Genomic DNA, 16,909 nt, shown 5'->3' with positions numbered 1-16,909 from the left:
ACGAACTACCTGTGTTTCCCGGAGGAACGTAGGATTCCGGTCTGAGGCCTTCATTCGCTGCACAGCGCACTGAAAGATGTTTTCCACGTACGAACGCAACTGTTGGAATCACATGGGCCTGGACCACCAATCACTATCTAGTATTCTCATTGATAAAAATGGGAGCTCTGTTTGTACGGGCTCTCATTATTATCAATTAGAATAAACCCATAAAACACCGAAACACATCGCAATAAATTAAAAAAAAAACACCTCACATATTTAAAATTAATTGAAATTAAATGTAATTAAATGTTTTAGAAAAAAAAATATTTTTTGGAAATTTTTTAAAATGTGTTTTAATAGGGTTAAAAATAAACTTACCTTAATGGACAGGATTTTTAATAAAAAAATGAGTGATTAAATTGAAATTTTCTATGCTTTAAAAGTGTTATGCTGGTATAAGTAAGCTATACACCTGCTTTTACCAGGCGTAAAAAATAGCTCAAATCTCTCCCGCGTGGATGTCCTTCTCCCAGGGATGCGTAGAATCTCTCTAAAGAAATTTTGACAGATCGGTAAAGCCGGTTCTAGGCGCACCGAGAATCGGGCTTTTGCGAGGCCTCGTCGGGTGCATGCGCACTTCGTACCGACCCAGCGAGGCTGCAATTTTCGGCCGATTAATTCTATAGATTTTTGATTAGTACTAGGGTAACATAAACAATATCTTCAATCTGCATATATCAAAAATAGTGCAAATAATGAAAAACCAAGCAATCAGATTCACAAACATTTGAATTGTTTATGAAATTGGGAATTTTGTGGCAGATGTACTTTGATGTAGATCATCATCATCATAGGCAGTCCCTCGTAACGAGGATGACTTGCTTCCACGCTAAAAAAGGATGAGTTCACAGGTGTTCCAATGAAGGACCTAATATTCCAGGTCCTGAACTACATCCTGTAGGGTGGAAGATGCCTGTGAGTGGATTTTTTTAACGTGGGGTGGCCGTTGCACACCAGCCACCACACGGGTTTGACAGAGCTAGGTCTTGGTACAGTGGCAAGGGTTATCCAAGACGACTGGAGAGCTGCTCTGCTGCACGGATCTAGTGTGCACACATATCGCAGTGTGGGCTGGCCCCTGGGACTACGCCTCTTTAGGCCCCGATCACATCCCTCTACAGTCTCTCGCCGCTTCTGCTGTATCTGCCCACTCTGCAATCAGCGACCTGGACCTTGATGACATCCCTCTTCGCGCCATTGCCCTCCTGCACCAACTCACGCTGTATCTTGCAGTGGTATGCCGCCACGCTGCTCATGGCCGCCGCTCGCCACTCACCCTATGGCCCCAACCTGCCGCTAATGGGCCACAAAAGGAGCGGTGAGCGGCGGCTATAGGCAGCATGGCGGTCCCGACCTGCGACAAGGTAAACACAATTATTGACAAACATAAGATTTGGGATATAAAATCAGTCAGTAGGGAGTAGAGTGTGAAAGGCGTCGCTAAAATCTCCACGGATGCCAGAAGGTATCAGAAACCTGCCTTGTGTCAGCTGTGACTCAGTGGGCAGCACCCCCGCCTCAGAGTCAGAAGGATGTAGATAGATATAATGTGTTTGTAAACAATAATCAATTGAGAAAGTATCACTTAGAAATTACTGTTGCTGTTTAATTTAAATGGGTGAATGCTTAAAATTGTGATAAAGGCATTTCATATGATTGTGCTGTTTTTCTTCTAATATTGTCACATGTACTTTCTAGGCTTATGTATTCAATACAGTCACACTGTGTATTGATCAAGAAAGAGATGTTAGGGTTAATGTGAATCAATCTCTGAAATCTGCTTGGCTGCTGTGAAAATGAGGTAATGTATTGGGTTGAAATAATAGCAGGATGGTGTCAAAATCGTACAGTTATATTATTACTGTATAAGTCGTTGGTCATACATCGGGGTGCCCTACATAGTTCTGGGCACTAAATCATGACAAGAATATTATTGGCTTGAGAGATTAGAGTCAAGCAACAAAGATAATTCTCAATATCAGGAATTGAAGTTATGAGGGAAAGAGTTGTTTTTGAAACAAGCATGTTTCAAGATATGAAGGGAATTGACAAAATTGATCCAGGCAACTTGTTTACTAGGGGACGGAGTTTAATAAGCAGGAAATTGGGAGTAAGACAGACAGTCAAACAGAACACTTTTATCCACTGCAGCATAGCTGGACATGTACCAGCAGTCACAGAGCATGTTCATGTCCACTGTGAGATTTGCTTTGATTTATTATCTTACACTATTTCTCTCTTTTACAGTAGACTTTCATAACATCATTGAGCACTGATTATAATCTATAGAAAATCCAATAATCTCAGTTACAAGCGATTTTGTGAAAAATTTGACTTGTTTTTCAATTGGGTTTGCGTGTATTTGGTACTAAGATGAGTTTTCTAACATTTGAATAATGTCAACTGTATGAAAAATATAATGTTGTTTATATCTTTTAAGATGGAGGAGGCCGTGGAGAATGAGAAAAAATCATTTGATTCACTCCGCGATTATTCTGATGGAAAACGTATTACTAGTCTACAACCTTATTTGCTTCCAGTGTAAGTACAGCTACTCATTATGAACTATGAGGGTTAAGACTGCTTCAATTCACTTACTTGAACCTAACGCTGTTTGTTTTTTTAATATTATGCGATACTTTATTGACTTTGCACTGCTGCAAATGAACTTTGCTCTCAGTACTGCGTATCGGAAATTCGAATTGTACAATGGAGCTGATTTTTCAACTCAGTTAAGATGATGGTTAGAAACTTGTGCACAACATGCGAGTGAATTTCTGATCACTGATTTTGGTGGACGAGGCTCCCCGTCATCAGTGAAAAGTCAGAAAATTGCTCCTGATACTTGTATATATTGCAATGTTCAGATAGACGCTTAATAAAATTATTCAAATGGTAGCCTCGCTGCTGGCTCAGGGCGTACAGTAAGATGTAAATATATCCATATCAAGATGTTTCATTAAGTGAAAACCAGTGGTTAAAATTTAATTTGCATTTGGATACCAGTAAGCAGGGTGTTCTTCCTGGCCGGAGCGCAATATGCAGAAAGTAGTCTCGTTTGTATCTGTTCGCCTTGCATTACTCCAAACAGGTACCAGTTTCAGAACAGCACCTCTGATATAATAATACTGTTAGACTGCTGACACGACCAAGACCCCTGCTGTGGTCAGTTGTTTGTTTTCAACTCATAAACTGTGATTCTAAGTGAATGCTGGTATTACAGGAATAAAACTATTGTTTATTCTTATGTATAAGATGACCCATGTACAAGTATAGGGTTCTGCCTAATCACTTGGCTCCAGATGACATCACAGCATTAATCCAGACATGAATAGAAGAGCTGAATGCCAGAGGAGAGGCGACAGTAGCTGCTCTCGACATCCAGGCAGCATTGAACCAAATATTGCCCAGGAGCCATAACAAAACTCATCATTTGTGGAGTAGGGTCAAAAGAAAAACCCTCCAATAGGCAGAATCGCATCTGACACGAAGGAAGATAGTTGTAGTTGTTGGAGGACAGTCATCATGATCCTAGGACATCACTGCAGGACTTCCTCAGGGAAGCATCCTTGGCCCAACCATCTTCAGCTGCTTCAGCAATGACCTTTGATTTATTATAAAGCCAGGACTGGGTCTGATCACTGATGATTCCACAGGATTCAGCTCCATTGACAACTCCTCAAATAATGAAGCAACCTAGAACAGGACCTGTATAATATCCAGACTTGGGCTGACAAGTGACAAGTAACATTCATGCCATATGAGTGCCAGGCAATGACCATCTTAAACGCAAGAAATCCCAGCCACCTCTGCTTGAGATAATTGCACCACCATCGCAAATGTTATATATGCAGACTATAGATATACTCTCTGTTGTCACTGTATAGTTGCATAAGATGGAGACTTGTTACCTGATGTACTATCAATAAGGTTTACACGATGTATGCACTATGCTGGCACCACTAGAGGCTGCAACTGGTGGAGACTGGGGTTTCCTGCCTCTGTGGCAGAGGCTGTCCACCAGAGGGCATTGCGGTGGGAGACCTGAGGGTTATCTGCATAGGCCCAGTATAAAAGGCTGCCAACCATGCTTGTGCCTCGCTCTGGAGTTACGAATAAAGGAACAAGGTCACTACAGTTTGAGTACAACACATTGCCTCGTGGGGTCATTCATAAGTACATTACAGACTTAACAACTGGTGACGAGAATACAGACTTTCACGTGATTATAGCTATCTTTAGCACACTAAAAGACTTTGCAGAGGGTGATGATTGGGATGCTTTCACAGAAAGGCTCGAGCAATATTTTGTGGTAAATGACCTGGCAGGGGAGATGGACACATTGGTGGAGAAACGCAAGACTATACTGCTGACCAGTTGTGGGCCCAGTATAGCTTTGCGATTACTGTCTTGGACACGACCATCTAGTAAGAAGCTGTCCCGACCTGTACTGTTATAACTGTGGCGAATCTGGACACGATGCTCAGAACTGCAAGGCAGAGAATTGTGCGGTTTGTCACAAAGGCCCCACCCGCTGTGAGTGTGAGGCAGATGGAAGCCACTTGAGTGATGGGGAGATGGGAGAGGAAGCAGGAGATGTGAGTGGAGTGGTGGAGGACACAGCCGCCGAAGGGAATGAGGAAAGAGCGCAAGAAGAGGCAGAAAATTGCGGAGCAGAAAACATGGTGGAAAACACACCAAGTATGGTGGATAAAGTCAAATTCAGTGGAGGACATCATGGGTCAAAGACAGAGTCGAGCCATAATATGGCTCGTCTCTCCCTAAAGAATCAGGTGTCCATGGGGGGAACGGAGGCACGAGCAGGGTGCGGGGTAAGTGGAAGTACTCCAAAGAAAGATGGGGAGTCGTACATCTCTGGGAGCAGGAGGGGGCAGGACAAGGAGAGGATGCAAGAGGCAGGAGTCTTAAAGGGGCAGCAGGATGGGAGCGCGGAGACAAAGACGCCAAAAGAGAGCAAGGTGGGTGGAGACGCGCCATTGTCACAGAGGGAGAAGAAATGGGGAGCAAGGGTCAGCGATGGAGGTAAGGCCGAAGAGAGTGGCACTGTTGGAAAAACCATGTTAGCAAAAAGTGAGATTATGTATCTGATGGGAAACAGGGACGGGAGATTACAGAAGAGCTTGAGAGTGAGGAGTCAGAGGAGGATGGAGACATGGAATTGGGGGTGGGGTGGCATCATGTGGAAAGGGAAAGATTAGTGGGGGACAGCAGGACGAAGAAGGAGCAGCTCCGCGGCCTAAATTTGATGTAAGGAAGAGACTGAAACTGCAGTGGAAGTTCAAACAGGAGGTGAAAAAGAGCCGGAGGCTGCAGGAGAAAGCAACAGCTGCCCAAAAAGTTTGGAAGCAGCATGAGAGGAGGGAAGGGCCAGAGATTAAATGATGGATAGATAATCAGGCATACTTCTTTTATTAAGAGCAATGATTACATTGGTCTTGATCAATATGAATAGATTGAGGGGGAGAAGAAATTGCAGCAGATATTGCAGTGTTTTAAAGGCATGTTGTGTCTGCAAGAAATCTTTAGGATGAAGATATCCTAGAAAGAGTTTGGTAAGGAGAAACATAGAAACATAGAAAATAGGTGCAGGAGTATGCCATTCATCCCTTCGAGCCTGCATTGCCATTGAATGAGTTCATGGTTGAACATGCAACTTCAGTACCCCATTCCTGCTTTCTCACCATACCCCTTGATCCCCCTAGTAGTAAGGACTACATCTAACTCCTTTTTGAATACATTTAGTGAATTGGCCTCAACAACGTTCTATAGTAGAGAATTCCACAGGTTCACCACTCTCTGGGTGAAGAAGTTTCTCCTCATCTCGGTCCTAAATGGCTTACCCCTTATCCTTAGACTGTGACCCCTGGTTCTGGACTTCCCCAACATTGGGAACATTCTTCCTGCATCTAACCTGTCTAAACCCGTCAGAATTTTAAATGTTTCTATGAGATCCCCTCTCATTCTTCTGAACTCCAGTGAATACAAGCCCAGTTGATTCAGTCTTTCTTGATATGTCAGTCCCGCCATCCCGGGAATCAGTCTGGTGAAGCTTCACTGCACTCCCTCAATAGCAAGAATGTCCTTCCTCAAGTTAGGAGACCAAAACTGTACACAATACTCCAGGTGTGGCCTCACCAAGGCACTGCACAACTGTAATAACACCTCCCTGCCCCGGAACTCAAATCCCCTCGCTATAAGGCCAACATGCCATTTGCTTTTTTAACCGCCTGCTGTACCTGCATGCCAACCTTCAATGACTGATGCTGATGTACCATGACTCGTTGCACCTCCCCTTTTCCTAATCTGTCACCATTCAGATAATAGTCTGTCTCTCTGTTTTTACCACCAAAGTGGATAACCTCACATTTATCCACATTATACTTCATCTGCCATGCATTTGCCCACTCACCTAACCTGTCCAAGTCACTCTGCAGCCTCATAGCATCCTCCTCGCAGCTCACGCTGCCGCCCAACTTAGTGTCATCCGCAAATTTGGAGATACTACATTTAATCCCCTCGTCTAAATCATTAATGTACAATGTAAACAGCTGGGGCCCCAGCACAGAACCTTGCGGTACCCCACTAGTCACTGCCTGCCATTCTGAAAAGTATCCATTTACTCCTACTCTTTGCTTCCTATCTACCAACCAGTTCTCAATCCACGTCAGCACACTACCCCCAATCCCAAGTGCTTTAACTTTGCACATTAATCTCTTGTGTGGGACCTTGTCGAAAGCCTTCTGAAAGTCCAAATACACCACATCAACTGGTTCTCCCTTGTCGCCTCTACTGGAAGCATCCTCAAAAAATTCCAGAAGATTTGTCAAGCATGATTTCCCTTTCACAAATCCATACTGACTTGGACCTATCATGTCACCTCTTTCCAAATGCGCTGCTATGACATCCTTAATAATTGATTCCATCATTTTACCCACTACCGATGTCAAGCTGACCAGTCTATAATTCCCTGTTTTCTCTCTCCCTCCTTTTTAAAAAAGTGGGGTTACATTGGCTACCCTCCACTCCATAGGAACTGATCCAGAGTCTATGGAATGTTGGAAAATGACTGTCAATGCATCCGCTATTTCCAAGGCCACCTCCTTAAGTACTCTGGGATGCAGTCCATCAGGCCCTGGGGATTTATCGGCCTTCAATCCCATCAATTTCCCCAACACAATTTCCCGACTAATAAGGATTTCCCTCAGTTCCTCCTTCTTACTAGACCCTCTGACCCCTTTTATATCCGGAAGGTTGTTTGTGTCCTCCTTCGTGAATACCGAACCAAAGTACTTGTTCAATTGGTCTGCCATTTCTTTGTTCCCCGTTATGACTTCCCCTGATTCTGACTGCAGGGGACCTATGTTTTCTTTACTAACCTTTTTCTCTTTACATAACCAAATAAGCTTTTGCAATCCGTTTTAATGTTCCCTGCAAGCTTCCTCTTGTACTCTATTTTCCCTGCACTAATCAAACCCTTTGTCCTCCTTTGCTGAGTTCTAAATTTCTCCCAGTCCCTGGGTTCGTTGCTATTTCTGGCCAATTTGTATGCCACTTCTTTGGCTTTAATACTATCCCTGATTTCCCTTGAAAGCCACGATTGAGCCACCTTCCCTTGTTTATTTTTACGCCAGACAGGGATGTACAATTGTTGTAGTTCATCCATGCGGTCTCTAAATGTCTGCAATTGCCCATCCACTGTCAACCCCTTAAGTATCATTCACCAATCTATCCGAGCCAATTCACGCCTCATACCTTCAAAGTTACCCTTCTTTAAGTTCTGGACCATGGTCTCTGAATTAACTGTTTCATTCTCCATCCTAATGTAGAATTCCACCATATTATGGTCACTCTTCCCCAAGGGACCTCGCACAACGAGATTGCTAATTAATCCTCTCTCATTACACAACACCCAGTCTAAGATGGCCTCCCCCCGAGTTGGTTCCTCAACATATTGGTTTAGAAAACCATCCCTTATGCACTCCAGGAAATCCTCCTCCACCATATTGCTTCCAGTTTGGTTAGCCCAATCTATATGCATATTAAAGTCACCCATGATAACTGCTGCACCTTTATTGCATGCACCCCTAATTTCCTGTTTGATGCCCTCCCCAACATCACTACTACTGTTTGGAGGTCTGTACACAACTCCCACTAACGTTTTTTGCCCTTTAGTGTTCTGCAGCTCTACCCATATAGATTCCACATCATCCAAGCTAATGTCCTTCCTAACTATTGAATTAATCTCCTCTTTAACCAGCAATGCTACCCCACCTCCTTTTCCTTTTATTCTATCCTTCCTGAATGTTGAATACCCTTGGATGTTGAGTTCCCAGCCCTGATCATCCTGGAGCCACATCTCTGTAATCCCAATCACATCATATCTGTTAATATCTATTTGCACAGTTAATTGATCCACCTTATTATGGATACTCCTTGCCTTAAGACATAGAGCCTTCAGGCTTGTATTTTTAACACACCTTGCCTCTTTAGAATTTTGCTGTAATGTGGCCCTTTTTGTTTTTTGCCTTGGGATTCTCTGCCCTCCACTTTTACTATTCTCCCCCCTTTCTATTTTTTGCCTCTGCCTCCCTTTTATTTCCCTCTGCCTCCCTGCATAGGATCCCATCCCCCTGCCATATTAGTTTAACTCCTCCCCAACAGCACTGCAAACACTCCCCCTAGGACATTGGTCCCGGTCCTGCCCAGGTGTAGACCGTCCGGTTTGTACTGGTCCCACCTCCCCCAGAACCGGGTTTGCAAGTTGTGCAAACAATAACTGTAGAGGGATGGCTGCATTAGTGAGTTCGTTCATAAACCATAAAAGAGAATGTTGCCTTGGTGGACAAGGACACTGAGGGGAGATTTTTACAGCTGAAGGTAAAAATGGAGGAATTGAATTGTGATCTCTTTAATATCTAATGATCATTGCAAGTGGCGTGAGTTTTTTCAGTGGTTATTCGCAGAAGAGGCAGAGGCGGAAAATCCTTGTATAATGGGGGATTTTAATGTATTTTTTATCTCGGATGGACATTTCAGCCCAAATGACCTTAAGGATGATAACTCTAGAGGGATGATTATAAAAATGATGGCAAATTTAAATTTGAGAGACTTATGGAGGGATCGGAACCCCATAAAAAGGGAATTCTCCAGAAGAGGTCGGGTGAGTGATGTTTTAAAACAGAGCCGAATAGATTTTGTGTTAATGCGGGAAGGGTTCAGTTCTGAGGTGATGGAGATTTATTATAAAAATGTCACTTGGCTTTGCTTCTTATAATTAAGAACAGCAGAGTTAAGATCGGGCCAGGGGTGTGGATTTTAAACAATCAGTACCTGAAAGAAATTGTTTATAAAGAAAGGATTTTAAATATAATAAAGAATACTCAGAAGGAACCTTTATTCTTGAAAGAAAAAAGAGTTTGGTGGGACAATTTCAAATATGAGGTAAAAGTTTTTTCTGTACATTATGGGAAAGAAAGGGCAACTGCTAACTGGCGTCGAGAAGAGAATATAAACAGAAGCTTTACAGATCTCTGTAAAGCACTTGATGGAGGGGATAAGGGAGCAGAGAATAATTGGGTGGTTTTAAAGGAAGAGTGGGAATTATTACAAGCTGAAAAATGAAAGGGGGCTATTCTCCGTGCAAAGGCTAAAGGGAGGGAGAAAGATCATTAGATATTTTCTGGAGCAAAAGAAGTTGCGACAATGTTTATCATTAATTGGAGATTTGAAGGATGGGGAAAAGATCATTAATGAAAGTGGGCAGATCATGGAGACGGCTGGTAGCTTTTATCAAGAGTTGTATACAGAAGAAGACATTTCTAAATTTGCAATGGAGAAAGTAAGTGCTATCATTGAAGAGGGTTTAAAGGACAATGGGAAGCATGTGTGACAAAGTACCAATAAGTGGAATGAAGGGTGGGGGGCGGGGAGGGGGGAGGGGGGGGGGTGGGCGGAAGCCCAGGGTCCAATGGACAATATGCAACATCTATGAAGAATTTTTAGAGCTTTTAAATCCATTGGTCTTAGAGATTTTTAAGGAGATTAAAACTGAGGGAAGTCTGGTCCCATCTATGTGTAGAGGTATCATAAGCTTAGCTTATAAAAATCAAGGGGATAGAAGGGATCTGAAGAATTGCAGCCCATCACACTATTAAATGTGGATTATAAGATCTTCACAAGGGTTATGGCAAATCGTATGAAGGAGGTGATGCCGCAGATAGTTTTGCCCTTTCAGTCCTATGGAGTCGTAGGCCGGGACATAACAGACTCTGTGGTCTCAATCTGAGAAAGTGGGAGGGAAGCTTATGTGCTAAAGATAGATCCAGAAAAAGCCTTTGATACAGTCTCTCTTAAGTTTTTACTGATGGTTTTGGAAGCATTTGGTTTCGGGAAAAATTTTATTGAGTGGATAAGGATTTTTTATTCAAACATATTTAGCTGTATTAAATTTAATTTTTTAAAATCCAAATATTTTCCAAACAGAGATCAGTGAGACAGGGTTGTCCCCTGTCTCCATTGTTGTACACATTGATAGCAGAACCTTTAGGTTACATGATACGAAAGGAACAAGGTGTAGTCAGGATTGCCGTTCCCAGTTCTGGGCAGGTGTCGTTGATACACCAATATGTAGATGACACACCCATTATGTTGAGAGATGGGGAGTCAGTGAGGAAAGCTATGGGAGTAGTGGAGGAGTATTGTAAAGCTTCAGGTGCCAGTGTGAATGGGCCCAAGTTTCGAGCCGTGCCTAGAACGGCGCAGTCCCGACCTGGACACCCGTTTTTCGCACCACAAAGTGCACCTAAAAAAACCCTCCAGATTCTCCACCTCCCTGCAGGTCTTCTGGCCCTCGGCGCAGCGCAGCAGGAGCTGTATGGGGCGGAGCCAGGTCCCTGCGCTGAAAACAGTGCCGGGACCTCTGCACATACGCGCTACAGTGGGGCCCGAAGCACGCAGCCCCTAGCCCTGGCCGAATGGCCTCACTGGGGCTGCGTGCATAAGGCTCCTCCCACGGCCAGCTCCTGCTTCCCGACCCGACTCAACTCGACTCCCGCCTCCAGACCGGACCCGACACTGACCTGACTCCGCCCCCCCTGTCCCGTCCGCCTCCGGACCCGACCCGACTCCCGCTTCCCCTCCCCCTGCCTCCGGACCCGACCCGACTCCCGCTTCTCCCCGACCCGACCCGACTCCCGCTTCCTCCCCGCCGCCCCCGGACCGGACTCGATCCGACTCCCGCTCCCCCGGACTGGATTTGACCTGACCTCCTCCCCCCGACCTGACCTCCTACTCCCTCCCTCCACCCGACCCAAACCGAACCGACCTCCCTCCCACCACCCCCCCGACCCAACCCAACGCCACCTACCTGTAAATCTGGTGCTGGGGACGGGCCCTGCCCGAAGTCTCGGGCCCGGCCCGTTCAGCCTCCCTCCCCATTCTCCTTCCCCCGCCCCCCATCTCCTCCTCCCCCCTCCATCTCCTTTCCCCCCTCCATCTCCTTTCCCCCCTCCATCTCCTTTCCCCCCTCCATCTCCTTTCCCCCCCCATCTCCTTCCCCCACTTCTCCTTCCCCCCCTCCATCTCCTTTCCCCCCCCCATCTCCTTCCCCCCCTTCTCCTTCCCCCCCCATCTCCTTTCCCCCCATCTCCTTTCCCCCCCATCTCCTTTCCCCCCCATCTCCTTTCCCCCCCATCTCCTTTCCCCCCCATCTCCTTCCCCCCCATCTCCTTCCCCCCCCATGTCCTTCCCCGCCGCCTTCTCCTTTCTCCCCCTTCATCCCTTTATCCCCTTCTCCCCCCCTCCCCCTTCTCCTCCCCCTTCTCCCCCCCTCCCCCTTCTCCTCCCCCTTCTCCCCCCTCCCCCTTCTCCCCCATCCCTCCCTCTGCTCCCCCCCTCTCTCCCTCTACCCCCCTCCTCCCCCTCCCCTCGCTGTCAGAAACACAGACACTGACAGACAGAGAATGAGAGACACACACAGACAGACAGAGAGATAGAGACACTGACAGAGACACACTGAGGGGGGCATCCCAGCACGCTGTTGGAGGGCTCCCGGTGCTGCAGTCGGTAAGTAGAAAATGTTTTATTTATTGATTTAAAAAAAAAATATATTTCTTATGAATTTTTTTTGATTGATTTATTGGTTGATTTATTGATGTATTTATCATTTATTATTGATGATGGCTCTTTATTTGTAAAACTGAAGTGTTTAATGTTTGTAAACTTCCCTTTAAACACCCCCCCCCCTCCCCCCACCATTCCCTACGCCTGATTTGTAACCTACGCCTGATTTTCTAAAGTGTAGATAAGGTTTTTTCGAGCGTACAAAAATCTTCACTTACTCCATTCTAAGTTAGTATGGAGTACGTTTTCACTGACGAAACTTTGAAAACAGGCGTAAGTGGCCGGACACGCCCCCTTTTGAAAAAAAAATTCTGTTCCAAAGTGAAACTGTTCTAACTGACTAGAACTGGAGCAAACTAAATGACGAGAATTCCGATTTCTAAGATACTCCGTTCTACACCAGTTGCTCCTAAAAATCAGGAGCAAATCATGGCGAAACTTGGGGCCAATAATAGTAAGTCCCAATGCCTGGTTGTGGGAAGGAGTAGGGCGGAGTGGAGGAAAGCCCTTTTAAGATGGTGGAGGTTTTGCAAGTTCTGGGGGTGCATATGAGGTGCAAGAAGTCTAGGGATGAAGTGGATCGATTAAATTGGGAACCAAAGATTATGACAATTAAAAAGATTTTGGGAAGATGGGAAAGAAGGTGGTTGAAAGTGCAAGGAAGAGCGACAGTGATTTCAACTATCCTGCTATCTAACCTATGGTACTTATTGATGGTGGAGGATATTCCTGAGTGGGCAGAAATTCCATCCGAGAGGTTTGTGTGAGGTTTTCATGGGAAGGGAAACCAGTCTTGGTTGCTTACAATACCATTATTGGACAGCAAAATCAGGGAGGACTCAATTTCCCAGATATTGATTTGAAGAAAAAAGTCTTTAGAATTAAATGGGCGACGAGATTTCTTCAGAACTCAAATACAAGTTTTTGGAAGAGTTGTTTCCAGCATTTTTTTAAATTAAGTGGGATGGGAGGACAGGGAATATTTTCTTTGGAATACAACAATATGTTTTTGAAATTGATTAAATCTCTCCCTCGGTTTTATAAGGAGGTTGTAGAGACTGGCCCAATTTTTTAAAAGTGTGCAGTTTATGCCCGGAAGCGGTAGTGAGGGATATGGTTTGGGAGGAGGATCAGGAGGTAGAGGAAAAAGCAATTCTGATCATGTATGAGAAGATTGTGAGGGTAATGCCACAGGATTGGATGGAAGAAATAAGTACGCAAATCTCCAAAGGAGGTATAATGTGTCCCGCTTTTCCAAGCTTTCTGCTGGAGAAAGGAGAGGAGTTGGTCCAATTTGACAACTGTAATACTCGAGATTTCTAGGGGTATTTAGAGACTGGAGATTCAAGACACCTGCTGGTCAGGAGTTTTGGAAGAGTATAAACCCACAACTGGACTTCAACAGGATTTGGAAGGGAGTGTGGGCGAGTTTTAAATGTACAGAATGATTGAACTGGAATTCAATTTGGCTCATAACCAGATCTTTATCACGATAGTCATGTAATATTGGACGAGTAGAGGTGGCAACTTGCCCAGTGTGTGGGATGTAGGATGAGACTCTGTCCCATTTACTGGTGTTATGTCCGCAGTTAAGGGTTTTAAATGCTATGTTCGACAGTTGTGTGAGGTTTTCTTGCTGGGTGAGGACTGAAGAGCAAGAATGGGAATCCCGTGGCACTCAATTTTGAGATGGGGATTGTAGGAGAGTCTGTCGAGTCTAACAGAGCAGCAATTAATTTAATGTTCAGTTTGGCTAGATTTGTGATTGTGCAAAGAAGGAATGCTCTTTTTTCTAAGTGGAGGAGAATACACCTAAAAGAGTATTTTAAATATAAGTTAAAGATCATTATAAGGCTCTGTGAATGTTTTATTCAGAAAAGAATTTAAAGATAGTATTTTATGATCAATTTGTAAAGTACAATAAACTAATGTATGTTACAGGAGACAAATTAAACTTCAGGTTTTAATGTTAATATGTGTTGGAGAAATGGCTGTGCAGAGCGGGGGAATGGATTTGTATGATGAATGAAATGATCATGATGTAAATGTTCTTAATGTTCAATAAATATTAATTTTAAAAAAGTTGGTATCACACTCGCCTCTGAGTCAGAAGGTTGTGGGTTCAAATCCCACACCAGGGACTTGAGCACATAAATCTAGGCTGACGAGGGATTGCTGCATTGTTGGAGGTACCGTCTTTTGGATGAGACGTTAAACCGAGGCCCCGTCTGCTCTCTCAGGTGGATGTAAAAGATCCCATGGCACTATTTCAAAAAAGAGCAGGGGAGTTATCCCCGGTGTCCTGGCCAATATTTATCTCTCAATCACCACAACAAAAACAGATCATCTGGTCATTATCACATTGCTGTTTGTGAGAGTTTGCTGTGTGCGAGTTGACTGCCGCGCTTCCCACATTCCAAAAGTACTTCATTGGCTTTAAAGCGCTTTGAGATGTCCGGTAGTCGTGAAAGGTGCTATATAAATGCAAGTCTTTCTATCTTTATCCACTCTATCTAATTTTATACACCTCAATCAAGTCTCCCCTCAACCTCCTCTGTTCCAAAGATAACCCCAGCCTATCCAATCTTTCCACATAGCTAAAATTCTCCAGTTCTAGCAACATCCTTATAACTCTCCTCTGTACTTTCTCTAATGCAGTCACATCTTCCCTGTAATGTGGTGACTAGTACTGCACGCAGTACTCTAGCTGTGGCCTAACTAGTGTTTCATACAGTTCTAGCATAACCTCTCTGCTCTTATATTCTATGCCTCCGCTCATAAAGGAATGTATCCCGTGTACCTTCTTAACCACCTTATCTACCTGTCTTGCTACCTTCAGGGCTCTGTGGACATGCACTCCAAGGTCCCTCTGTTCCTCTACACTTCTCAGTGTCCTACCATTTATTGTGAATTTGCATGCCTTGTTAGCCCTCCCCAAATGCATTATCTCATACTTCTTCGAATTGAATTCCATTTGCCACCGGTCTGCCCACCTGACCAGTCCGTTGATATCTTCCTGCAGTCTACAACTTTCTTCCTCACTATCAACCATGCAGCCAATTTTTGTATCATCGACAAACTTTATAATCATACCCCCAACATTGAAGTCTAAATCATTGATATATACCACAAAAAGCAAGGGCCCTAGAATTGAGCCCTGCGGATCCCCACTGGAAACAGCCTTCCAGTCACAATAACACCTGTCTGCCACTGAGCCAATTTTGGATCCAACTTGCCACTTTCCCTTGGTTCCCATGGGCTTTTAAATTTCTGTAGAGCATCCGCCATCAACATCCTGAGGGTCACAAATGACTCAAAGTTGGTCTGCACCAGCTATATCAATGCCACGGTTACAAGAGCAGGGCAGATACTGGGTAATGTCAGCCTTGGATCAGTGCTAGCACTTTCACATCTAAATCAGGAGGTTTTGGGTTCAGCCTCACTCCAGCAACTTAAACACATAATCTAGGCTGATATTTCGGTAGTAAGGTGCACTGTTAGAGATGGATGTAAAAGGTTTGAAGAGAAATAGGGGAGTTCTCCCGGTGTCCTGGCCAAAATTTGTCCCAACACCAAGATCATTAAAACAGGTTATCTTGTCATCAATCTCATTGCTGTCTGTGGGACCTTGCTGTGTGCAAATTGTCTGCTGAATTTCCCTACATCACAACAGTGACTGCACTTCAAAAAATACTTTATTGACTGTGAAGCCATTGGAACATAGAATCATAGAAAATAGGTGCAGGAGTAGGCCATTCGGCCCTTCCAGCCTGCACCGCCATTCAATGAGTTCATGGCTGAACATTCAACTTCAGTACCCCATTCCTGCTTTCTCGCCATACCCCTTGATCCCCCTAGTAGTAAGGACCTCATCTAACTCCTTTTTGAATATATTTAGTGAATTGGCCTCAACAACTTTCTGTGGTAGAGAATTCCACAGGTTCACCACTCTCTGGGTGAAGAAGTTCCTCCGCATCTCGGTCCTAAATGGCTTACCCCTTATCCTTAGACTGTGACCTCTGGTTCTGGACTTCCCCAACATTGGGAACATTCTTCCTGCATCTAACATGTCTAACCCCGTCAGAATTTTAAATGTTTCTATGAGGTCCCCTCTCATTCTTCTGAACTCCAGTGAATACAAGCCCAGTTGATCCAGTCTTTCTTGATAGGTCAGTACCGCCATCCCGGGAATCAGTCTGGTAAACCTTCGCTGCACTCCCTCAATAGCAAGAATGTCCTTCCTCAGGTTAGGAGACCAAAACTGTACACAATACTCCAGGTGTGGCCTCACCAATGCCCTGTACAACTGTAGCAACACCTCCCTGCCCCTGTACTCAAATCCCCTTGCTATGAAGGCCAACATGACATTTGCTTTCTTAACCGCCTGCTGCACCTGCATGCCAACCTTCAATGACTGATGTACCATGACACCCAGGTCTCTTTGCACCTCCCCTTTTCCTAATCTGTCACCATTCAGATAATAGTCTGTCTCTCTGTTTTTACCACCAAAGTGGATAACCTCACATTTATCCACATTATACTTCATCTGCCATGCATTTGCCCACTCACCTAACCTATCCAAGTCGCTCTGCAGCATCACAGCATCCTCCTCGCAGCTCACACTGCCACCCAACTTAGTGTCATCTGCAAATTTGGAGATACTACATTTAATCCCCTCATCTAAATCATTAATGTACAGTGTAAACAGCTGGGGCCCCAGCAC

At 44.6% G+C, this 16,909-nt stretch overlaps 1 protein-coding gene across 3 annotated transcripts in view; it reads left to right on the top strand.

Moving 5' to 3' along the window:
• The first annotated feature begins 2,484 nt into the window (after positions 1–2,484).
• Positions 2,485–16,909, top strand: part of LOC139255845 (uncharacterized) — a 241,400-nt gene continuing 226,975 nt past the window's right edge. For all 3 annotated transcript variants that reach the window (XM_070874020.1, XM_070874019.1, XM_070874018.1), the window contains exon 1: positions 2,485–2,586. In XM_070874020.1, coding sequence (XP_070730121.1) covers positions 2,486–2,586 — 101 coding nt within the window. In that variant the 5' untranslated portion in view covers position 2,485. The remainder of the gene's footprint in view (positions 2,587–16,909) is intronic.

This window comes from Pristiophorus japonicus, unplaced genomic scaffold (assembly GCF_044704955.1).
Source record: "Pristiophorus japonicus isolate sPriJap1 unplaced genomic scaffold, sPriJap1.hap1 HAP1_SCAFFOLD_641, whole genome shotgun sequence".
Lineage (NCBI taxonomy): Eukaryota > Metazoa > Chordata > Chondrichthyes > Pristiophoridae > Pristiophorus > Pristiophorus japonicus.
Note: the sequence above shows the minus strand (reverse complement) of the source record. Positions and strands in the feature narration are given on the sequence as shown.